The sequence below is a fragment of the Panthera tigris genome, chromosome A3 (assembly GCF_018350195.1).
Source record: "Panthera tigris isolate Pti1 chromosome A3, P.tigris_Pti1_mat1.1, whole genome shotgun sequence".
Taxonomy (NCBI): domain Eukaryota; kingdom Metazoa; phylum Chordata; class Mammalia; order Carnivora; family Felidae; genus Panthera; species Panthera tigris.
The window spans coordinates 115967231-115992202 of record NC_056662.1 but is presented as its reverse complement, the minus strand read 5'-3'; the positions used below and the strand labels follow the sequence as shown (position 1 = coordinate 115992202).

Below are 24972 nucleotides of genomic sequence, written 5' to 3'. Positions count from 1 at the left end.
TTCAAATGAAGGTGTTGATATCTATTTGGTTTTTGAAGGCCGATTTGGGTTCAAGGGCAAGAAGGTGATGAATCCATTCATGTTTGTGTAAATGGTTAATTGTTAATTTTCTTATCTTTTTATAATCTAAAGGAGTAACCTGTTAATTCAAAGAGCTAACTCTTTACTGAGGGCATTTAACAGAACTCTCCTGGTCAACTGCCCTTTTACTCTCTCCAGCACCCAAATCCTAAGTGTGGGCTGTGTCCAAGGGGTGAAATGGATAAGGACATGGGTTTTGGGGGTCCCTTATAAATTATTGGTTGTGGGACCTTGACAGAGCTCCTTAGTCTGTAAAAGGGGCTGGATGGGCATGAGGATTAAAGGGAGCAAGGGATATTAAAGGTCTTTGTAAAGTGCCAAACTCTAAAAATATGAATTGTGTTAATGACTCCTGCCTATGCCTAAGGTAGGTGCTGTTCCTGACAATGGGAAATGTGGCCAGGGGAGTTTCCGTGAATATGGATGAATCCTCCACCAGCAGCACCTAGGGATTTAAACCCAGTGAGCTAAGGATGAGAATGTGAACAGGGAGAAAAAAGACAATCCTGGAAGGGGAATCACAAAATCCACTTGTCCTGTGATCTCCAGCTCCTTGAAGCCTGTTCTCAAATCCAGTCTGTGTCTGAGGCAAGCAGCCTAGATTTGGGGGCAGCCTTCTCAATCTGGAGCAGAAGCATGACAGTTCATGCAGTTAATTCAGTCCTGGAAACGAAGTGTGTGTGTGTGTGTGTGTGTGTGTGTGTGTGTGTGTGTTTTCTTTCTTCTGTTTTTTTCCCCCAGTTTATTAATTTATTTTGAGAGAGAGACAGAGCACATAGGCAGGGGAGGGGCAGAAAGAGAGGGAGAGAGAATTCCAAGTAGGCTCTGTGCTGTCAGAATGAAGCCTGCCTCTGGGCTTGATCTCACCAATCTTGAGATCATGGCCTGAGCCTAAATCAAGAGTCAGACACTTAAATGACTGAGGCACCCAGGCACCCCACTTTCTTCTGTTCTTAAGGGTGTGCTGAGGAAGAGAGCTAAAAGTATGGGCTTGGCACCATACCTGAGCATTTCCCCTTCAATGGGACCCACTTCTAACTTCCATCCAGGTTAAACTCTGTTCTAAATGTTCTGAGACATTCCCAGAAATGCTGGGCTTCTACTTCCTGACCAGATGGGGCATTTGGTGAGGTAGGGAGAGAAGCAAGGGCTTTGGGTCCAGATGGGCTAACTTTTCCTATCCTGGATTTTGCCCCTCACCAGCTATGATACCCAGGGTAAATCATATACCTCTCTGAGCCTCAGTTTCTTCATCTGAACACATGGAGAGTAGACTTAGTGTGAATATTAAGTGATGGCTTAAGCAAAATGCTTAGAATAACATTTGGCATTGGAGATACATAATGAACACAGTTTAAAATTGTGTAAATTCCTATTCAATTTCTGATTGTGAGAAGCAGAGACACCCAATCTCAAGATTTATGTTCCCATTCCATAAAGGAGGGACATTAGGGCTGCTTCTCAATAAAGGGATCAGTATTTTCCCAACTCAGTGGACATATGTTAGTCTCAGGTGGTTTCTGTACACAAAATTTTGTTTTTATTTTCAGCAATTTCTGATGGAGAGGTCCAGAGAGAAAATTCTTTCCAGAGTGGATTCCATGGGAACAGGATTTGCCATCCCAGGTCAGACCCATGATTTATCCAGCTACAATTTGCTTGCTTTCAGCGGCCTTCCAGGCATGATGGTCTTCCCTGCTCCCTCGGATGGCCTTGACCCTCATAAATCTGCCCCAGAGTTTCTTGGAATCAATTTATGTTTCCCACCAGCTATATCTCTTAGGGGTATGGGGTTTCTAACTTCATTGTCCATTGTCCAAGGGCTTTCCTGCTTATTATGTGTGTGGGCTTGTCTTGCTCAAGCCTCACCTGTTGGTTCCCTTTGCTCATTCTTTCTGGAATCTGACATCATAGAATGTCACAGCAAGATGGGACCTTGGAGATCACTAAATTCAGTGGTTTCCAAACCACCTGAGGACCTTTAAAAGTATGAATTTCAGAACTCTGGGTATTCAGATTAGTAGATACTAGGTTGGGCGATGGTTGGGGGAGGACAATACTTGCATTTTGTAAAAACTTTCCCAGGAGAATCAATGAGATTTGTCAACTCAGTCCTATCTACTTCATTGTTCAAACGGAGAAAGAACATCCTTCTCCAGACTTTTCTGAGTAAGTCAGCCTTAGAGAAGGAACTGAAAAATTGGGGGTTCTTTCTCCGTCCAAAGATGCTTTGGTGGTGATAAGGCCTTCCCAGCTTTTTGCACTGAAGACTTCTAGCCTTTTCAGATTGTTCCTACAGGAGTCCCTCCCTGATCCTGTGTCCTTATTAAGACTTTAATGTTAGAATCTATTTTTAAAGATAAGTTCACCAGAACTGTAAGTTCCTGTGGCTTTGTATAAAGGGACAGGGACAATCGCTACTCTGCTCTATTTCTAGTGTCCCTCTAAAGTGCCTAACATGGTGTTGGCTCCCTTCCGCTGAGCACTGGGTTAAGGTTTGCTGGGAGCAGACTATATTAATTTCCAGATCTTTGCTTGAGGGGTGGGTTCATGGATTTAAAAGAAAATTACTACTGCTCTGAGCCTGGTGATATTAACTGCTGTGGGCCTAGGAGGGCCCCAGAGGAGGTATCTGGAACAAGGGACTCTTGGAGCAGGAAGGGTCTGGCAGGTACTTTAGGCAACGTAGGCATGATATCAGTTCTAAGCTAAGGCAGATAGTTAGAACCATGAGACAGTAGACAAATGCTAGGGTGATTTTCAGAAGTGTCTCTGGGGGTGGAAAGTATTGGATACAACCTTATAGATCAAAGCAGGTAGGTCCAGAATCTGAGAGGCAAGAGATTTAGTGACAGTGGTTCCAGGGGGGGAGAAGTCAAAGTAAGCTTTGGTTCTCAGGTAGAAGCTGTTTATTTCCTGATTTGTTTTATGCTTCTCTCTCTCTCTCTCTCTCTCTCTCTCTCTCTCTCTCTCTCTGTGTGTGTGTGTGTGTGTGCGTGTGTGTGTGTGTGTCCAGTGGTGAAAGGCTGAACCTCGGATACCTGAGAAGTAAATTCTTCCCATGAAGGTGACAAAAACCTCTCAAAATAGAATGTGTATATAATATGAGTTAGGTATTGTGCCTTTAAATATGTATTAAATTTAAAAATCAGGAAATTCAAGCTGAGTGACTAGCCTGTGGTACACAGAGTGAATAATCAGTCAAGCCAGGCATTAAGCACAGATCTGAGTTCAAGTTCAAGACTTGAAAAAGTTGCTAGACTCACCAGGAAATCCTCATGGGACCTGTCTGAGAATCTATTTTTCTTTTTCTTTTAAATCCATAATGCTTGGGCTCAGTTAAAGCCAGGACAGACCATATCAAGCTGGCTTAAGGCCCAGAGAGTAGGCAGGCCACCATGAGGGAACAGGTGAGAGTCTGGTCAGGATATCATGGTGCGTGGGCCCTCAGCCCCAGAACATCCTACCCTGGCCCTATAGTATCATAGCCTAGCACAGTGTAGGCTTTAGCGGGTCACAGGCACAAACCAGGGAGAGTTGGTCCTCAGCATCAGGACTCTGGTTCCCAGAGAGGCCATGGGGAGCCAGGAGGTATCGAAATAAAATCCAGAAACTGGAATGTTTACAAGGTCAGGAAGCAGAGATATAACAGAGAGGGACTGGGTCAGAAGCAATAAGGCAAAACCTTGGTTTTTGGTGAGAAGATCAAGGTCACAGTTAGACCAGCAGTGATATGGACTTGATGCTGAGCTGCTAACCTGGGAGCACAAGGGTCCTTGTATTCCCTAGATGAGAGTCTACATTGGACCCTGAGGTTCTGTGGAGGATTAAGTAGACCCCAAGGAGGAACCTGGATTGGGGGTAGAGGAAGGAGGAAGACTGGCTCTTTTCCCTTCACTTGGAAAAAAAACAAACTATTGTATTAAATCTCATTTAGGAAAGAAAAAAAAATGAACTGCTTAATCTTGTTCTTACTTATACCACACATTGGAAACCTAGCTTAATACTCATTCACATCTAAATTGTATAAAGGACCCACAAACACCAAAATACTGATTGGTTATAGACAGCAGAGTAAAGAAAAATCCATTAAGCACTGGGTTTCATTTTAAGTATATTGCAGCACCCTCCAAGAAGAAACAAATCAATTAGTAATATACCTCACCATGTTAAAAAATGGGCTAGACAGTGATTGTACTAGTTTTATTACTGTTGCTAAGCCATCTCATCTGCTCAATTGAATGCAAAGAAATAAAGCGTGATACCAAGGAAAATAAGTTTTCAACTATTACTATTAATCACAATAATAAGGAATTTGCCTCATGTTTAAGGCCTATGCAGCTGTACCACACAGTAGTGCTCAATGGCATAGGTGAATCTTTTGTACCATTTTGATTCTGATCCATGGAGTTGAATTTTATTTATAACTGTTGACTGAGCTGAACTTCACGGGAGCTGTGGCATATTGAACCGCTTTGATGGCCATTGTAGATGCCATTAAATAAAATCAGGACTAAAATCCAAGTAAATATAATTACTCACCATCCATAAATGCCTATGATATCATTCTTTATTATAAATTGAAAAAAGTAACCCCTTTTTGGGTACATGATGATAATTAATAAATTGTTCTCCTTATTGGGGCAAAGTAAAAATAATACACATATTGTAGCCATCGTGAGGTTAAAACATTTCTATCTGTCTCAACTCTTCAAACAATGGAGCAGTGTCTACTTCTAGATATATGACCAGTGTCTGATTATTGTTTTGTTTTTGTTTGTTTGTTTTTGTTTTGTTTCGGATGTTAGCAGTTGTTGAAACTTAATGCTTAGGTCCATTTATTTACTGGGAGTTGTAAAATAATGATATTCAAATGATATCTTTTTTTTCTTATTTATTAGTTGGAATATATAAAGAGATGCTTCCTCTCATCTACTGTTTGGTTACCAAGTGGTACAGTTTATATAGAAAAAGCAAGATAAATGCTCAATTCTTTCTCCTTACAGTTTTCAAGATGATGGATTAATTTTCTATCATCCTCCAAAGTTGACCAATTAGTTGTTTATATATCATTATTAATCCATGAATTTAAGCATGTTTTTGGCTTTAATTAATCACAATTAGTATCCTTTAGAAGCTCATACCGTTACATTTGTGCCCAGTGGTAGCCTCCTTAGTTATTTTGCTTCCTTGCTATCTTGTACGATGGAATGTTCCTTCCCCAGACCTGGACTCAGCCATTTTCTCAAAAGCTTTGATTTCTTTTAGTGGAAAAATGCTCTGTAAGTATATAATTTAGGTGTTATAGACACTTATTGCTACAGAACTGGTGATTGTTTCTAGGTTTCTCTAGAGGCCAGAACTAAGAAACATGTATGTATATCAGTATACACATACATACATATGAAGTAGACACATATGTATATGACAAAATACGTCATGAGCCCACAATGATACTTCCAGTTCAAATTCAGGACTACAGGGTTTTAAATTTAATCCCTTCTGTATTGCATACACATTTCTTTTTTCCACATGGAGAATCTTGGTTCTCAAGAACACAGGTGATAACAGGTGTAGAATATTCTATAATTACTCAGTTCCTTTATCCTCCATTATACACGCAATAGTATCAGAGTTACAACACTACTATTTTACCATCATCAATATAAAAGTAAAGATCGGTTAAATTTTTGTGCAGGGTATATGTGCTCTCCATTCTCCTATGGTTTCCTGAAGCTGTACTCTACACTGTTTGGGGGTATCACCATACATATGACACTCTTTCCTCTTAACCTCCAGCTAGTCTTTCTGTAAGTACTGTGGGTTTAATGTGCGTATCAGTTGTGTTGATATATCTCTAGTCAGTTTGGTTGTCAGAAGCTTGTTTTCAAGTAGATTCACTAGAAAGGGTCATAGAAATAATATTCTTTGAGCTCTTGGGTATTGATAGTATTTTTTCCCTTGAAAAAACACATTACTCTATTTTTTCTGGCATAAATAGTACTGTCAAAAACTCTGATGATAATTTAAATTTCATTCTCTGATAAATCACTTGCTATTTTTGCTTAGGTGTCTCCAATCCTTCTTTTTTCTTTTTCTTTAATTTCCAACAATTTTACTAGCGATACCCTTTGGCATCGCTCATTCTGGGTCAGTTTTCTCAGCAACACAGTGTGGTCTTTTAATAAGTAGTTTCAGTAAAAAATTTTCCTTGAATGATAACTTTGAGCATTTACTTTTCTCCCTTTCTCTGATTTTCTAATTCAGGCACTCCTGTTATCTGTATATTGGATCTTCTCTGCCTATCCTGATGTATGTCGTCTTCTTGATTTAAAATTTTTTTCTCTTTTCACCTTCTATTTCTTCTAAGGCATTTAACTGTGTGTTTATTTGCTCCTGCATGTCTTCCAATTTAGTCTTCACTTCTGAAGTTATTTTTTCCTTTCATCTCAAATTCTTTTCTGAGTTCTACCACTTGGTTTTTCACCTCTTGTGGTACTGATTTGTGTTATTTTTCACGTCTTCTATTATTGTTTTAATGCCAGTTAGCTCATTTGGAAATAGGAGATTACAATTTTGATATTTTCTGCGGTGTGTCTTTCTGGTATGCTTTCATTTTTCCGTGGAGGTGTTGTTTTGTTCTCTATGCTCTTTCAAGATTCTCATTGTAATGTCTATTGATGGCTGAATGGACAAAGAAGATGTGGTGTATATATATACATATATATACATGTATATATGTATATATACACACACACACAATGGAGTATTACTCAGCAATCAAAAAGAATGAAATCTTTCCATTTGCAACTATGTGAATGGAACTAGAGGGTATTATGCTAAATAACATTAGTCAGAGAAAGACAAATATCATATGACTTCACTCCTATGAGGAAGTTAAGATACAAAACACATGAACATAAGGGAAGGGAAGCAAAAATAATATAAAAATAAGGAGGAAGACAAAACATAAGAGACTCTTAAACACAGAGAACAAACTGAGGGTTGCTGGAGGTGTTGGGGGTGGGAGGATGGGCTAAATGGGTAAAGGGGCATTAAGAAAGACACTTGTTGGGATGAGCACTGGGTGTTATACATAGGGGATGAATCATTGGAATCTACTCCTGAAATCATTATTCCACTATGTGCTAACTAACTTGGATGTGAATTAAAAAAAAAAAAAGAATATATTATTAAAACGTTACAATTTAGAAGTGCCTGGCTGGCTCAGTCAGTAGAACATATGACTCATGACCTTGGGGTCATGAGTTTGAGCTCCAAATTGGGGGTAGAGTTTACTTTAATACTACTACTACTACTACTACTAATCATAATAATATACATTACAATTTGAACATCTTTTCAATTATACTTAAAGAAGAGATATTCAATGGGGTTGGGGGAGAGGGGAAAATGGGTGATGGGCATTGAGGAGGGCAATTGTTGGGATGAGCACTGGGTGTTGTATGTAAGCGATGAATCACGGGGATCTATCCCTGAAACCAAGAGCACACTGTATACACTGTATGTTAGCTAACTTGACAATAGATTATATAAAAAAATAAAAGTAAAATTCTCATTGTAACATGGGTGAGATTTGGTCTTGATAACCTATGCATTTTTACATGAAATTAATTATCTAGGATTTTAAGGGTTCAGGAGTTTTTCTAACTTCACCAAGCTCCCTCTACTCTTTTTTTCATGTTGTGTTGAAAAATATGGTGTTTTGCTTTCAAAAGTTTCTGGCTCTGTCTCATTCTTTCATATTTATCTAGACATCATTTTATTCATTTATTTTGTTTCTATTATTCCTATCCTATTCAATATTGATTTGACATCTAGAAATTTCTTCTCAGTGTGGGCCCTTTCCTGGAAAGGAAGCTTGGTGGCTGGGGTGGTCTAGCTCCTTTGAACATTACCATGGCCACCTTGCACTCACACACTCCTGGACTGGACAAAGCCTCTCCCAGGTTCAGCAATGGTTCCCAGATTGGCTGTCAGTCATTTCCAGCAAATATCTGTCAGCCATTTTCTCCTGTTCTCAGGTTTACAAGACCAGCCTGTTGTTTTCCTCTCCTTTCTTTTGTTCAGATGCTGATATTTTTCAGGTTTTATGGTTGTTGTACTTTGTCCTCACCCATTTGTATTTCGGGCATTTTTTAATCAAACGTTTTTGTTGTAAATGTCTATGGGTTTTCAGTTTTAATATATGGTCATTCTGCTTTTAGATTCAGAGAGTTAGACAACTAAGCTCTTACCTCCATCACTACTATTGTCCCAGAATCCTTGAAAACAATTATGATGTAGGGATCACTTGAGGTCACTTGCTATGATTAGCCCTTTTATATTATCTATCTGGTCAGGTCTCTCACCTGCATTTCTACTCCTGGGCTGCAGGGTTTTCAGATTGCATATCAGGGATGTCTCCAATGACCATGGCCTAGAACTTGCTGTTATATCATGTTTTTCCTTTTTTTGGGAGACAGCCCACTAAGTATAACTTAGCTTTTTCTTGATAGTGCCACCCACACCTAACCAGTTGTTTAGGGCTATTTGTCCCTTCATTAAATGGCGCCAGAGAGAAATATTTTACACTAATTTACTTTCTTCTCTCTCTCTGTCATGTATGTTTTTCTAGTGCTTCAGCACATCCTCCTGTTAATTTCAAGTTTATACCCGATGTTGGGTGAGGGCACGAGAGTGGTCCTGTATCTTTGTGTATCAGGCTGAGGTCCAGCTAGCTGCGACAAGCTTTGATTTCACAGTTTTGGAATGTGCTGATATTTGGTACTTACATTCGATAGATGGTGGAAGGTCCTGGAAGTCTAACCTGAGGTAAAAAGAAGTCACTATGACTTTGAGTGAACAGGGCTAGAAATCGTTAGTCCTCCAATGTCAATTTATTTAATTATAACACATTAACGTGGCACCTCAATATTCTCCAGCAGGTTTAGCTCCTGAAAACCATGTTAGGTCAGTAGATAGGGAAGGGGGAAGAATCGCTTTTATCCTATCAGATAGGCAACAATGTAGAAAAGTTAAATCTCAGGCTAAGTGAAGAGAGGCAGGTCACATTGACTCTTTCTACAACACAGTCAGTTTTCAGTTGGTGAATTCTTCATGTTCTAGTTTGCTTCTCAGACTGAGTTTGTTTGCATGTTTGCATGGCATCGGCACAAACATGAACCTTTTCACACACACACTCACACCCACAGCCCCATACACTCACACACACCACATACGCCACACACATGACACATACAACACACACTTACACACTCATACCACACACACCATCACACACACCTAATACAAGTTCTCACACTCACACCTCACATTCACACGTGGTTACACTCGCACACACTCTTGCACACACACATTCACACACCCCGTGTTCATCTATGCAAAGCTTTCTGGTTATTTCTTTCTTGTTCTTTTTTGATGATGAGAAATTGGGACCTGGTGACAATAATTATAACACCAGCCCTGCCTTTTGTGCTAGATACGCTCGCACGTGGTCTGTTTTTACTTTTACACCGTCATCTCATTTGCCCCTCACGCAGTTCCACTAGACAAAGAGGATGCCTAAAAATGCTGAGGTCTCCCACAGAACAAAGACCAGAGGCCCACTTCCCTCTCTGCTGGGAGGCAGACATCCCTTCATGGAAGGGAACCTCTGAGCAAGCCATCAACAGGGCAGCAAGTCAGGGCTGTTGAGATAAAAGCTGCTTTCAGGACTGAATTACCCTAAACAGCTCTGACACACGGCAATCTGAGGGAGTTTTTAATGGTTCCTGTGATGGCTCCTGTGTTGTGTTCTCAGCCACCCCCTGCTCCCTGAGGGAAAGTGAGTAACACATGAGAGAAGAGAAAGGTCACAGGAAAAACACTATCTTGAAAGCATAGCTGTAAAAATTAAGTTAAGGGAGTCCTCGGGGCTAATTTGGTTATTCCCAAGTTGGTATCAGGCTGGAGTTGTGTTAATAAAGTATTTGATAGGGAGAGGGGTGTTGTGGACTCACCCATCTGGGGGTTACACTATACACTTAATGGATTTGGTTTTGAGTTTCAAGTGGGAAGTGGTGGTGGTTCAAACACCAGCCTTGTCACATGCAGCCCTGAAGAGTTATTGATTTCTGTCCTTATCTGCTCTTGTCCATGGACTAAGGGGAGAGAAGACCTTCATCTGGTGCTTGGCCATAAGGGTTATGTGAGTAGGGCTCACTGCCTCCTGAGAGACAGCAATGGTGCCGGAGGCCAGAATCCCTCCTTCATAGCTTTATTCTTAGTAGTTCTTGCTTATTGTCTGGTTCTAAGTCATGACGGGCGAAATCCTTACGAGGCCCTTGTGACTGGAACACCTCTGACAGATGGACAGATGGAGTACAGGCAGCCCAAGTGGCCAAGTGATTTGGAACTAGAAAAGAACAAATGGGTCCTGACTCTGGGTCTGGGTCTTGGACCCTCTAAGATGAATTGGAAAACAATGACACCTGAGAGGGTGGGAAATACAGATGTCAAGGGCAGAAGGGAAAGTAGTGGTGGAAGAAATAGGACCAAATGGTGGACCAAAAAGGGAAGGCAATGCATCTGAGATGAGGGGACTAGAGAAAAGAAGAGAAGAGATACTTCTGTCTTATTCCTGCCTATGATGCTACCAAGTAGCTAGAGATGGGCACCATGATCAACAAGCATGAGGAAAAGGCCAAGAAGATCACAGAGATGTGTGTGTCGACATGGTCAGGTACCAAATTAATGACACTAGTCATGTATAGGGCCAGTGGACTAATGTGGCAGTCGTTTATAAAGAACTTTTTGTTATGGGACTGGACCCTTCCTTGGGCTCCCAGCTATTGTTTTGACCCCTCAAGCTGAATGAACCTCCTAGAATCAAGATATCCCACCTGCTTGTAGTAGAAACACCAATGACCAGAGACTCCTGTTGTTATCCCTCAAATAGTAGTGCTGGTTTAGATAGGGAGTAGGTTTCCCAAGGCCCTTTAGACACTGTTCATGGCTTTTGGCTTGCCATCCCCCTGGTGAGGAGCCAGGCATCCGGGTCATTCCCACCCCACCTGGCTTCTTCATTCCAGGCATGTTCCCCTTTTTCTACCCATCTTCTGCTGTGTCTCTGAACACTTCATAGTCAAGGCCGCTAGAGTTGATGAGAGCTATAGCTATGTCTTGAGGGCCTTGGAAGTTTCCGTAGGCCACGCCAGGCAAAGAGTAAAACATAGGACCTTAATGGTGGTGACAAGTAGTATTATCTGGTTCTGCTCTGACATACACTTGAAGGAACCTGAAGTTTTCTCTGTTAACACCCCCATTGTTATAGCACATATGCACATACCACACATGCTATGCCACTGTCATTTCTGTCCCCTTCACTTGCTTTGATTTCTTCACAAAACATCACTATCTGAAACTATTTCACCTGTACACTTGTTTGTTGTCTGTCACCCTTACCAGCATGTACACTCTATGTAAGCTTAAGTGAGGCTTAGTTGATTTTGTTCACTGCTTTGCCTCCAGGACCTACAACATTGCCAGTCACATAGGAGGAGGTTCACAAACCTTCGTTGAGCGAAGAACAAAACAATATAGAAAGAAGAGAGCAGACCAAATATCAGCCCCTGAACCCACTCAAGTGGTCAGAGGAGGAGATCATGCATGCTGAGGGTGCTGGGTGTGGTTTGGTGGGAGCACCACTGGCACTTGGTGTTCCTGTATTAGAATTAGAGCAATATAGGATGGAAGGATCCAGGGGGCTCCTGGTCATACAAATGGATGTTTGTTGAGAGGCATTTTGTCTCTTACCCATAACTGCACAACAGAAAGGGGTAGGGTCCTAAGGGGCCACAACCATCTTCACATAGTCATCCACATACACAACCAGCCCACACTCATATGCGTACAACCACACCCACATTACTGAAATGTAGGGAGCCCTGCAGTCTATATGAGAATGCTTGAGTCCTACTCCTTAGCAGTATGGACACTCCATTGACCTGATGGTTGATGGAACCTATCAATTGATAGGCTGAATGGACTAGTTAGTAGATCAAAGTCATAAGGCCAGTTGGGGAAAGGAAATAGTCCTCTTTTTCAGGGAGCTATTCTGAGGCCTGGGGCATTTTTCTGATTCTGTTAGGTTGCTAGACAAGTGTAAGCCATGCCTTAATTTCCTCACTTGTTAACATTAATCCTATGCATCAGCAGAAAAAAAAAAAAAGTTACAGAAAGGGAGGGAGGCAAACCATAAGACACTCTTAAATATTGAGAACAAACTGAGGGTTGATGAGGGGTGCGGGAGGGGGGAAAGCGGGTGATGGGCATTGAGGAGGGCACCTGTTGGGATGAACACTGGGTATTGTATGGAAACCAATTTGACAATAAATTATATTTAATATAAAAAAAGCATTAATCCTGGAATAGGATTAATCTGCCATTCACTTAAGAAATAGTAATTAAATGAGTAAAATGTGCTCATATTATTATGAAGATACTGTCAATATTCACTAAAAACTAAATCAGACCGCTCAAATCCAGTCTCCTGGGATTTGCTTAAAAACAAATTAAGACTGAGATCTTGACAAGCTTTAAAAGACTTGGGGCGCCTGGGTGGCTCAGTCAGTCAAGCGGGCCGACTTTGGCTCAGGTCACGATCTCGCAGTCCGTGAGTTCGAGCCCCGTGTCCGGCTCTGTGCTGACAGCTCAGAGCCTGGAGCCTGTTTCAGATTCTGTGTCTCCCTCTCTCTCTGACCCTCCCCCGTTCATGCTCTGTCTCTCTCTGTCTCAAAAATAAGTAAACGTTAAAAAAAAAAAATAAAAGACTAAAAACCCTCTTTCAATTTATATGGACGAGTGGGTCTTTTTGGAGCAATCCGCTATGGCTCCACATAAGTCACTTATTTTCCCCAAACAGAGTTTGAATGCTTCATTTGCAAATTGACAATGACCTGTGTTGGGGGAATTGCTTGGACAAGAGGACCCAAAATGCAAAATACTACCCCCTCTCCCTTTTTAGCTTAAGAGCTGGGATTTGCTTGAAACTTTTGCAAAAAAAATTCGAGGTAAAAACACACACTTAATGTATAAACAAATGTGCACAGCTCATAGTTTGGGAAGGAGAAGGGCTATAAATACCCTGAAAATTTATAAAGGGCAACATATGGAGGGATGAGTAAACTGGCCCAATCTTTTCCAATATATGTTTTAATAATAATGTTAATAACAATAGCACAGCATTTTATATTAGTATATTCTTTTGTACCCTTCAAAGGCTGTTAGAAGTGATCTCATTTGCTCACTACAATAGCCTACTCTGAGAAAGCACCATAGCAGTTCATCCACCCCTGCTTTGCACATGAAGGAAAACCTGGGGCCTGGAACGTTTGATTCTCAAATTGCAGAGCTTTTGAGACCTTGGTCTCCAGGAATCTTTGTCAACCCACTTATCATCTTGCTGTGGACTGGCACTCAGTAGGCGTTTTGTGAATATTTAAGTGTCTGATAGGTGTGAGATCACTTCCAGGAATTTTGCCCATCAGACTCCACAATGAGCCCTCAAAGCTTGCTGGTGATTGAGTGATCTCTGGCACACAAAAGCCCGCTGCAGGTAGGCTCTAAGGTAGTTCCCAGTAATCTCTGCCTCCTGGTAGTCATGCCTTGCTTAATCCCCTCCCCTTGAGTGTGGATGAAACCTGTGCATTGCTTCTAAGCGATAAAATATGATAAAAGCGATGGGATGTCATTTTCATGATTACATAAGATTGTAACTTCCATCTTGCTTGCAGCTTCTCTCTCCCTTTCTCTTTCTCCCTCTCCCTCCTCCTCTCCTCTTCCTAGGCTTCTCCAAGAACTGCCGACAATTATGTGAACTTGGAAGAGCACCTTCCCTGATGGAGCTTTCCGATGAGACTCAGCCTTGGCTAACACCTTGATTGCAACCTTATGAGACCCTATGGAGCAGAGGACCCAGTTGACCTGAGCTTGGTTCCCCGACCTACAGACACCGATATAACAAATGTGTGTTGTTTTAAGCTACTGCATTTATGATAATGTGTTATAATGCAATAAATCACTAGGCACCCCCAAACCCCACACCAGCACTTTCATGCGCTTCCTCATCTTTTGTGCAAGTACCCAGCATGGAGGGCACTGGTTAGACTCTGTTCTTCCTGGTGCCTTCTCTCTCTTTCCTCCTTGACGCAGTGATGGCTGGGGTGATTCCACCTCTTGTTCCTTTTCCTCTTGTCAGTGGAGGAGCAAGTGGGGAGGACTCCCTTATGTGATCTAGAGTTAGTATTTCAGCCTGTCTCCTCAGGTTCCTCAGCTCTGGGCCCAGATGAATTAAAATAAATCTCTCTGTCCAGGACTACTGTAGCTTTGCTGCAATAAGCAGAAAGCTGAATAAGCTCCAAGGGGATGTAGGGTTGTTTTGCAGGCTGACCCAGCAAGTCTGGGAGTAGGGTGATAATTAAAAGTGGTCTTCCCTCAAAACAAGTGCTTAATGTATTTGTACCGATGGAGGGATCTTTTGTGTCTACTGGTCTTGGAGCGAAATGATCTTAATCAAGGTGTGCTGAGACCAGAGTTCCTGGATCATTTGTTGCCTCCCACTTATGCAAACTTTCACTGAAACAAATGGGAAACAAGGAATATGTTTTCTCAAGCCATCCAGGAGAGAGAAAGGCAGTGAATCCTCTCTTCTGCTAGCAGGAGTCATGGCCTGGTATTTTACAGCATTTTGTCTGTAGCCTTGCCATACTCCCAAACACCAAGTAGCATTAGACTGGGCATTTATGAGGGGTTTTTGAGCCTGTCAGAGCTGGATGATGCTGTGCTAGTTCTCTAGGGGGGCCCAGGATTGGGAAGTTATGAAGTAACAATATAGATTCTTTCCTTTCTCAAAGGACACTAGATTTCTTTTCAAAAATGATGATCAGTTTAGTATAATTTGCAGTGCACCAGTCTTGGATAAAGACCTCCTCACCATCCAGCACAGAGTGAAGCCAGAACCATGGAGCTGGCCGGGGGTGGGGTGGGGTGGGGAGCAGGGAACCTGTCCTAATTCCAGATACGATCAGAATTGGAAATTGGAAATGGAACCGGAATTTCTCTTGTGCCAAGAGAGTGGCGGTTTCACATCAGGCTTATGTGGACCTAGCTCTGGGTGGCACATTTTTCAAGAGTGGTGCTTTGGCTCACTCCCAGTTGCAGGCCCCACAGCACCCAGCACAAGGCTTGGCACACAGCAGGCATACAGCACATGCTTGTTAAGCTTGTTGAACTGAACTCAGCCCTACCTGACTTTTTTTTTCCCTTCTAGGATTGGGATTTGGGGAATTATAAAAGCACACTGACTAGAAAGCAATGATGTTTTCTGTGTTGAATGCTGAGTTGAATCTCCTGAGAGGAAAGAGAAAACCGGTCGATCTGGATATAGCAAGAGCTTTTCCCTTGCTGTGGTCAGCAGCTGGGTGGTTTTTGGGATTGCTCCCAGTGGGTATGGGGTTAGAGCGGGAAGACTTTGCGGAGTGAGCCAGCTTAGGTTTGGATCCTGGCTCTGTACGTGATGGGTGGGACAAGTCACACAACCTTTCCTTACATCTGAAATGAGAAAACAGCGATGGCTCATACAGCTCACTTTGTGTCCCGTTCCCCTTTCAGCCTGTGATATGCGTTCACTTCACTGAACTTAATGAAATGTAAGCGCTAATAATGTAAGCGTCATTTTTTTTTTTTTTTTTTGACGCAGGGAAACAAAGGCACAGAAAGGAGAAGGGAGTAGCTTAAAGTAAGTGGCATAGCTGGGACTTGAACACAGGTAGTCCGTGCTCTTGAAAAGCATGCCAGACTCAAAATGGGTGATGAGGCGTGGGAGGTGCAGCTTCTGGTCATGGAATGAATGAGTCATGGGGATGGGATGTGCAGCATAGGGAATATAGTCAGTGGTGCTGTAACCATGTTGTATGCTGCCAGATGGCAGATACACTTGTGGGGAGCACAGCATAACATATGGATGTGCTGAATCAAGGTGTGGGACGCCTGAAACTTGCGTAACACTGGGTGTCGGCTAGAGTTCAACAAAAAACAAACAAATAAACAAACAAAGCCCTATGGCATATTGCTTCCTGAGAGTGATGTCTATCCTCGGGGAGCCTGGGGGCCTGTAAAGACCAAATGAAAGATGCTGAGTGTGCTCAGTAACTGTGTACAGATCAAAGGAGGCAGCCCCGAAGCTGTTGCTGGTGGGCGGGCGGTAGGGGAGCAAGCCTCCTCCTCAGCCTTCTGCTCCACCCCGTACTGCCACCAGGTCCCCGAGCAGGCAACTTTCTCTCCTTTGGCAACCACGCAGGCCACCTCTTGGGGATGCTGACTAGGTCTCCAAAGTACAAAACCTCTTGTACCGGAAGAGACTCTTTAACGTCAGTAATGGGGATCGTGAATCATGAATTAGTTCCACCCCACGTCTCTTCCTGGAGCACAGCTGTGTTAGCTTCCAGGGAAGGCAGACGCGCTCAGATGAAGAGTGACATTGTAACCGGGAGGGCTCTGAACCTGGCGCAGTGACTGGGGTCTCGCAGGCCTTGTTAAGGCTGGTGCTTCCTGTGTCATCACTAGTCCCCTCGCTATAAATAGGTGATAATCTAAATTTAGTAAAATAAGAAGGAACATACAGCACTTGGTTGAAAAGCAGGCCGGCTGAACAGGAACATGGCCAGCCACCCAAACCGGCCCCAAGGACTGTATTGATGGCCCCATGCCTGCCTGAGTCTTAAGGAATTGCTACCCCTAGTTGAATGGGTGCTAAGTGCCTTCATGTGCACTGACTGGGGAGAGGGAGGGGGGGGGTTGGTTTACACAGAGGGATGCCAATTAGCTGCAATTATCAGCTTTCTTACATGTCTGTGGGTACACTGTGTACCCAGTGTGCTGTTTTGAGTATCCGTGAAGATGCAGATGTGCTCTGTCTAAGCAAAAGCGCTAGAAACCCGAGTTTTTCAGAGAAGAGATTCCTCCAGAAGACTAGTCAACAGTAGGATTCTTAGAGGATTTATTACAACTTGCCCTTCAATATATTACCTGGCTTAGAAAAATTAATTTTTTTATATGATTAAAAAATGAAAGACCATGTTCTTTAGCCTCTTGCACAAGTTGTGTAACTTAAGGCAAGTTACTCACCCTCTGTGGGCCAATTGCCTCATCTGTAAAAGGGGGATTATGTTATAGTACCAACTAATGAGACACTGCATACAAAGAGCCCAGTACAGTTCCTAACACCCAGCACCACCCTGTGACTGATGGTTTCTAGGTGTGTAAAGAGGTGATGACAAAACGCAAGGCCTTTGTTGTCTAAGAGAGAAAAACTTGGAAGTATGTCACGTGACTCTGAGCCAGCCTCTCACCTTCTCCAGACCTAGGCTCCTTATCTGTTTAAAAGAGGCTGCCTGTTGGGGTGCCTGGGTAGCTCAGTTGATCTCACGGGCTGTGGGTTCGAGCCCCGGTTCGTGGGTTCAAGCCCTGTGTCGGGCTCTGTGCTGACAGCTCAGAGCCTGGAGCCTGCTGCCGAGTCTGTGTCTCCCTCTCTCTCTGCCCTTCCCCCACTCGCACGCTGTCTCTCTCTCTCTCTCTCTCAAAAATAAATAAAACATTAAAAAAAAAAAGGCTGCCTTTTTAAAAGAGGGTTGTTAAACTTTGTTTCAGATCAGGCTTTTCTTGAGAGTTTTGTTAAACATGCAGAGTGCCAGCTCTCCTTTCCTAGACATTCAGATTCCACAAGCCCGTGGGGACCAGGGAGCTTCATTTTTAATGAGCAGCACTTCTGGGTCCTCCCTCCCCTAGCAAGGTGATCAGAAGCAGATGGTGTTGGGACACACTTGGAGAAACACTGCGAACTCCCTGTCGCACCCAGGAAGTCCCAGATTCTGTCACTGTGCATTTCTGGGGAAAGCTGTTAATGATGCAATGAACCCAAGAGTCCAGCCTGAGTCCCCCCCAGGGTGGGTGGGGCTCCCGGCACTTCTACCCTTACTTGTTTTCTGTCCTCCCTGCCTTGGGGCCCCCTGCCTCCAAAACTGGCACATGGTAAAAAGCTAAGGCGAAAGTACCAACCCCAGCTTCCTCGCTACCCCCAAGCTGGCAGGTGCTGACAAGTGACAGGATGATAGGATTTGTTTGGAATTGGATTAGGATACACTTGTTTGTTCAGGAACTAGATGAATCCTGACTATTTCGGTGGGCCACTGAAGTAAGCCTGGCCGCGTCCGCGGCACCTGAGCACAGACGGCTCTGGTGGACATAAGAAGACAGGTTGTGAGCAAGGGGGCCGGGCCCTGGGAAGCCGCCTTGCCACAATGCCGTCATCCCCAGAAGGGCATGCTTGGATCATAATGGCTCTAGCTACAAATTCTATTAACTCTAATAGTTGTTCTGTGGTGAATGGATAATGCATTTAACAGAAATAGACTCAATCAATTTATATGAAACACATAAAACTTTCTCATTGAAATTGGCATCTGTTCTTGAGTCACAGAAGCGTGTGTAGAAATGGACAGTCTGTTACCCTTTCTTCTGGGCACATTAGCAGTACTGTGGGTTAATTGGAGAGATGGGCCAAGAAAGCTCTGGCTGCTTTATCCCACATCCCTTCTGCCTTTAGAACCACGGGGCTGGTGATGGGGAGGGACCTGAAAACTGTCTACTTCAAACTTTGAGGGTTTTTTTTAATGTTTAATTTTTTTTGAGAGAGAGACAGACACAGAGACAGAGTGCAAGCAGGGGAGGGGCAGAGAGAGAGGGAGATACAGGCTCCAGGCTCTGAGCTATTAAGCACAGAGCCAGATGTGGGGCTTGAACTCATGAACCGTGAGATCATGACCTGAGCCAAAGCTGGACACTTAACCGACTGAGCCACCCAGGTGCCCCAAACCTTGAGTTTTGAAAGAAGCAGTTTTCGGGATGCCTGGGTGGCTCAGTTGGTTAAGTGTCCTACATCAGCACAGGTCATGATCTCATAGTTCGTGAGTTTGAGCCCTACATCTGTGCTGACAGCAGAGAGCCCGCTTTGGATCCCCTCTCCCCCTCCCCTCTCTCTGCCTCTCCCCCACTAGAGTGCTCTCTCTCTCTCTCTCTCTCTCTCTCAAAAAAATAAACGCTAAAAAAAAAAAAAGAAAGAAAAGAAGCATTTTCTTGCCTTTGCCTGTGTTGATGTTAGCCCCTCTTCTCTGAGCTCTGCTACTTGTGGGTTTGCTGACAGACCCCAGCTGTTACATGAGGAGAGAAAAGGCTGTGCAGAGGTGGGACACATCCCTGGACCTCAGTTTGCTAGTGCAAACCTGCCAAGGCTGTGCACAGAGGTTCTGACTCCTGGTCCAGTGCTCTTTTCATGATCCTACACAGTTCTAAATGTCCGCCCCCCCTCCCCCCACCCCGACCCTACCCTTTGGCAAGAGATGTCTACTGAGAAAACAGTAAACCAACGATCACTAAACAACTCACAGGCAAGACTGTGATTTGATGCTAGGGCTCCATGAGTTACAGATACTTGTGGGCTGGGCCCAAGGTTTGGGCAGTTCTTATGATGTAAACTGAGCTAATTCCCTCTTGTCCTCCCTATACAACATGTGAGCTCACAGGAGAATGAGAGAGGAAGCTGAGGAAGCTGAGGCAGGATCACTGGGCCTTGGGGGTCCTGCCTGTCCTTGTCTGGGCTTTGGGGGTGGGTGGCAGAGCCTGCTTGCACACTCATTACTGCTGAGAGAGAGACAGAGAGAGAGAGAGAGAGAGAGAAACTCTGTAGTCCCGTGATTGCATTATCCCAACCATTTGGTTAGTGTAATTGTATGTGCAAAGCTGACAAATGTAATTTCCCCAGACTTAATACTCGCCCCATTTTCTCTCTGAGTTTCTTCATCTGATTAGCTAAGGTGACTCAGGCTTCCAAGAAAGCTTCAAGAAACACCTGGATAGGCTTTTCCTGCCTAGGTGCTCCAGTGGCTCAGCTCTGCCCCATGGGCTTGGGGGTGAGGCCACCCCCAAACCCGGAGGTCAGGCCCTCGACATGGGGCTGAATTAGGGGAAATGTGGAGTGTTTAGGGAAACCTGGATGTTTTGTGAGTACCTGTTTTCAAAAGACCTGATGTGACCTTTGTGTTTCTAGGAGGTGCTCTAACACCTGCCAGGAGGAGAGCTGAAATGCCACCAGCCGCCCTTGTTCCAGCCCAGAGGAAACTGACAGCGCTGAACTTTGGGAGGACAATCTTGTTATTTTGTCTCCTCCATCCTTTGTTGGAAGGCTGGGGGCTGATCTGTTTCCTGGACGTGGGGGCAGGGACTTTCACCTGGGGTGTTCTCCCGCTCTCTTCCATTTTTAGTGTTTATCTCTGGACGGGGACACCTAAAGTGGCTTAGCTGGCTGAAAGAACGGAGACTTCGGGGTCACATCTTGGCTCCACTCCTTGTCAGCTGTGGGGCTCATTCCTCCAGATGATCTTCTCATCCCACAGTGGTAATGACAGCAGCTACCCGTGGCCAGGGTGAGGACAGGAGGGATTGGTGTGTGAAACAGCCCAGCCCAGGGTCAGGCACGCTTCTAGATTGCTCCTCCCCTTCCTTCCCCTCCCTACCGCATCTCTCCCTCCTTCTCCAGAGGCCCTCCCAGGCAGAAGTTCTAAGCTAGGTTAAGCTTCACCTCGCAGGCCATGAGCTGCTGGTTTACAGGCCCACCCCTCCCTTCCCACCTGTGCTCCTCGTCTAGACTGGGAGTTCTTTGGGTGCTCGACCTGGGTCTTGTTCTGTTCACCATCTCTGAGCACATAACTGGCCACAGAGGAAGTGTGCAAGGGCTGTGGTTGGGTCTAGATTAAAGCCGGATGAAGGAGGGCCTCGGCATGGACCTAGGGTGCCTGTTCTCCCTGACCATGAGGCTGAGCCCTGGCCAAGTAGTCCCTCAGGGGGTGTGGTGGACATTGTCCTGTGGGTAGTAGGGAAGGGACGCCCTGCTCATCCTTCTCCTGATGACTCAGAGACACCCCCACCGCATACTGCTAGGGGTGGGCGACAGGGTGGGACTGCGGCATCTGTCAGGGGGGTTAGGGGCTGGGAGCCTGCCTCAGCTTCTCCCTCCCTTCTTGCTCCCCAGGGCGAGAGCGGGTTCCTGGGAAAGCACTGCCTCTGTGCCCAGTTCTCTAAAGCCTGTCCAAAGAGCCTACTCAGGCTGCTTGGGGACGTGTTTGCCTCAGTGTCCTCTTCCCCTACAGTTAGGGTCATTCTGGAAGGGAGTCTGAAGACAGAATGCTGACCCACAGTCACCTGCCTGTCCTTCCTGCCCTGAGGCGGGGCTGGGCAGCAGAGGAAGCTTCAGTCTCTCAGGCAGCCACTCGCTTCTGATTTTAGTCGGAGGTGGTGGGGTAGCGTTGTGGCTTTCCAGCCACCACATGATTTCATTAGTCTGAGTGGCCACTGTGCAGACCCTCATCGATGAGCCTTTTAGGGACAGTGGGAATTATATGGCAATAAACTGGGGAGTCAGGCGGGGTGGATGGCTGCTCCTAAGTGCTGGCTGCAGGGGAGCTGGCTGCCAATATCTGAGATCCGAGAACTGAGCTCAAGCCTCAAGTGCCCCCGGGTCAATCAATATGTGTTTCCGGAGCCCCTGCCATGTAATCAGTGCTGGTGGTTGGACAGGGCGGGGGCTTGCCACGATGTTTGCTGAACGTGTCCTGAATTTATGGTCAGGAGGCAGTGACTGACCGGGGCTGGGGAGTCCCTGGAGGTCAGTCCTTGGGGTGGGACAGTGAGGCGAGGCATCAAACAATGAACAGAAGGCCACCTCCCTCATGCTAGCCCGTTTCATGAATGACCATGAGACAGAGTCGGGAAATAGAGAGAGGTGGCAGGCTCCCTTTCATGTGGAAAAATGAAAAGGTGTTTTGAGGTTTTAGTTAAAGGTGAAGGGAGGAAAGGGGAGAGATGAAGGGAAAAGCCCAGGTCTGGCCCCTGGGTTAGATCAGGCAGGAATCGGGGACAGAGAGAGCTCCACCTGGGGTGGCTTTTCAGGGCAGAGGAAGGAAGGGATTTCTTCCTTCAAAGACAGAACAAGGCTGACATTTATGTAGTAAGTTGAGAGTCAGTGAAGTTAGTGTGAAGGTATAAACTTCTGCTTTATTTTTTTTTGTATTTTGCACTAAATGAGGATTTCACGTTATAAGCAGAAATTAAACATTTATCATTTATCTATTGTTATTTTAATAAAGCGACCTTCTATAGGAAAAAGAGTGTGGTGGACAGTGCCGAGCCCCTGCTTACCAAGGTTACTCGCACTACTCCCATACCCAGGCACGTGCACTACCCCTACCCTGGGGGAACCCCTTGACCTGCTGGTGTTGGGCCGGGGGCTTCACAGCTTCTCTGGGGCGAGGTTCATAGGTCTAATAACTGCCAAGGAACATCATGCCAGGTTTAGAGACTGATTCTAAGGAATTTCCTCCTCGTACAAAGAGTAGCTGAGAAGTCACACCATGGTTTAGGGCCAGAGGCTGAAGAGGCCTGGGTTCAAAGCAGTAAGAGTCTTCATGAGAAGTCTTTCAGCCCAGAAAATGCTGAATAAAACAGCTTTGGTGGGGTGGGGAAGCCACGCTTTGGGGAAATGTGTTGAACCTGAAGGTTTTGGGCCTTTACCCATGGTGGGCTAGCCTGTCTTTGTGCAACAAATAACGGCTTTGGGCCCAACCCTCTTTATGAGGAGAAGAAATTTGATGTAGGGTTTGCTTTGTTCAGTAAATGGGGAGAGGTTTCAAGGGACTGAGTGGAGGAAAGGATACCAGCTTGGTTCTCCTGTTTGGTTCCTGGGTATTCCCCAGTAGCTCCTTTGCACAACTTCCAGATGCTTCATTCGGCCAGGTGATAAGAGACCCAAAAAACATCCTTTTGGAGCCCATAGCCAGGATGTAGGTTCTGTTCCTTTTAAAGGTTGACCATCTTATTCTTTTTTTTTTTTTTTAATTTTTTTTTCAACGTTTTTTATTTATTTTTGGGACAGAGAGAGACAGAGCATGAACGGGGGAGGGGCAGAGAGAGAGGGAGACACAGAATAGGAAACAGGCTCCAGGCTCCGAGCCATCAGCCCAGAGCCTGACGTGGGGCTTGAACTCACGGACCGCGAGATCGTGACCTGGCTGAAGTCGGACGCTTAACCGACTGCGCCACCCAGGCGCCCCGACCATCTTATTCTTTAGACACCACTCCCCACTACAATCACCGCACGTATCTCTCTTCCGCCTTTTGCAACAAAAAATTTACTTTACTTACATTTGTAAGTTGAACCCTTACCTGTAGGGTCAAAGATGGGGGTCTCTCTTGGTGTATTTTCCCAGGGTTTCGGCTCCTTGTTTGGGTTTCTCTCAAACAGATTTCTTGATTTGGGTGCTGTATCCTGTGGCACCTTGTCCTCCCCACTGACTAGAATAGAGAAGACCCCATGGGCTGAGTTAAGTGAGGCTCTGTTTAAGAGGGACAGATGAGTATGCCCCGGGGAAGGTGGGAGAGGCAGGTGGGCTTAGGTTAAGGAGGGATAGTGAGGCCCGGGGCAGTCTGGGTTGGGGACAAGTGCAAGGGACAGGGTGAACTCACTGGTGAGGTAGCAGTCCAGGCTGATGGAGATATTGTCAAAAGCCACGGTGGCTCTGGATCCTTGCCCCCACCACGCAACAATCTGCAGCCAGAACCTGTGTGTGTGTCAAGAGGAGTGTGTGTAAGGAACAACCTGGGTTGGTCATTTCTCAGGATTCAGCATCTGGTGAATGTGTGCCAATACTTGGCTCATTACCATAGTTGTTATCAGCCTTACCTAACCGCAGAGCAGTTGTGAGACCAGAGCAGTCCTCAGCTCCCCCTACTTCCCCAGCACAGAGTACTTCTCTTTCTGAGGGATTGTTCCCCATGTTAACCAGTTTAGAGTCTAGGACTTGGGTCCAGGACTCCCTGCAACTCTGAGGAGAACTCTTTCACTTTTTGGGTGTGGACGGTTGGACAGAAATGAGTGGGCTTGACATTCAGCAGGTACTCCTTGGTAGAGCTGAAGTCATTCTTTTTTTAAAAAAAATTTTTTAATGGTTTTTATTTATTTTTGAGACAGGGAGAGACAGAGCATGAACAGGGGAGGGGCAGAGAGGGAGACACAGAATCTGATACAGGCTCCAGGCTCTGAGCTGTCAGCATAGAGCCTGACGCGGGGCTCGAACTCACGAACCGTGAGATCGTGACCTGAGCCGAAGTCGGACGCTTAACCGAATGAGCCACCCAGGTGCCCCTGAAGTCATTCTTAAAATACTAAAATGCTTCTGTACCAACTGATAAAGAGCCATTGTCCCCCAAGTGTCCCATGCTTGTTGCCTCAGGCAGCCTGGTTCCTTCCCTGGTATTCTAATTTTTCACATTATCCAGGAACCAAAAGTTTAACCCAGTCCGGGTCTCAAGGATCTGGTGTCGCATCCAGCATCGGTCTCCACTGGGGTTGGTCTGTGTAGTGCCTGACCTGTTGTTAAATATTAAATAATTTGACTAAGACCTGGGGGTTTGTAACCAACACAGTGTGGGCTGTAAGTATTAACAGGAAACCCATCGAGGTTTCCTCACAGAGAAGGTAGCATTTAAGTTGGTTTTGAAAGAAGGCGAGGACTTGGAAATGTGGATGGGGATGGTGAGGGAGGGCATCTGCAGTGGAGGAAGTGGAGTGAGGGATGTGTCAGAGCAGGGCAGAGCCCCCATGGCTCACATGTGAGTGGTGTGGAAGGACACAAAGACAGTGAGAGGCACGTGTGTATCACACACCCACATCAGGCTTCTCCACAAGCCTTGGCAAGATCACAGTTGTCTCAGATTTCCCTG

The 24972-nt window shown here is 45.0% G+C and overlaps 1 protein-coding gene and 1 long non-coding RNA gene across 2 annotated transcripts in view; one reads left to right on the top strand and one right to left on the bottom strand.

The window, feature by feature from the left end:
• Positions 1-24972, bottom strand: part of ALK (ALK receptor tyrosine kinase) — a 673858-nt gene that overhangs the window by 57323 nt on the left and 591563 nt on the right. The window contains exons 10-11 of the mRNA XM_042982239.1: positions 23716-23810; positions 23416-23544 (exon numbers count right to left, since the gene is read on the bottom strand). Coding sequence (XP_042838173.1) covers positions 23416-23544; positions 23716-23810 — 224 coding nt within the window. The remainder of the gene's footprint in view (positions 1-23415; positions 23545-23715; positions 23811-24972) is intronic.
• On the top strand, positions 1995-14186 carry LOC122237410. The gene is made up of 2 exons (XR_006215949.1): positions 1995-2068; positions 13878-14186. It is a non-coding gene; the product is annotated as an uncharacterized LOC122237410 (long non-coding RNA).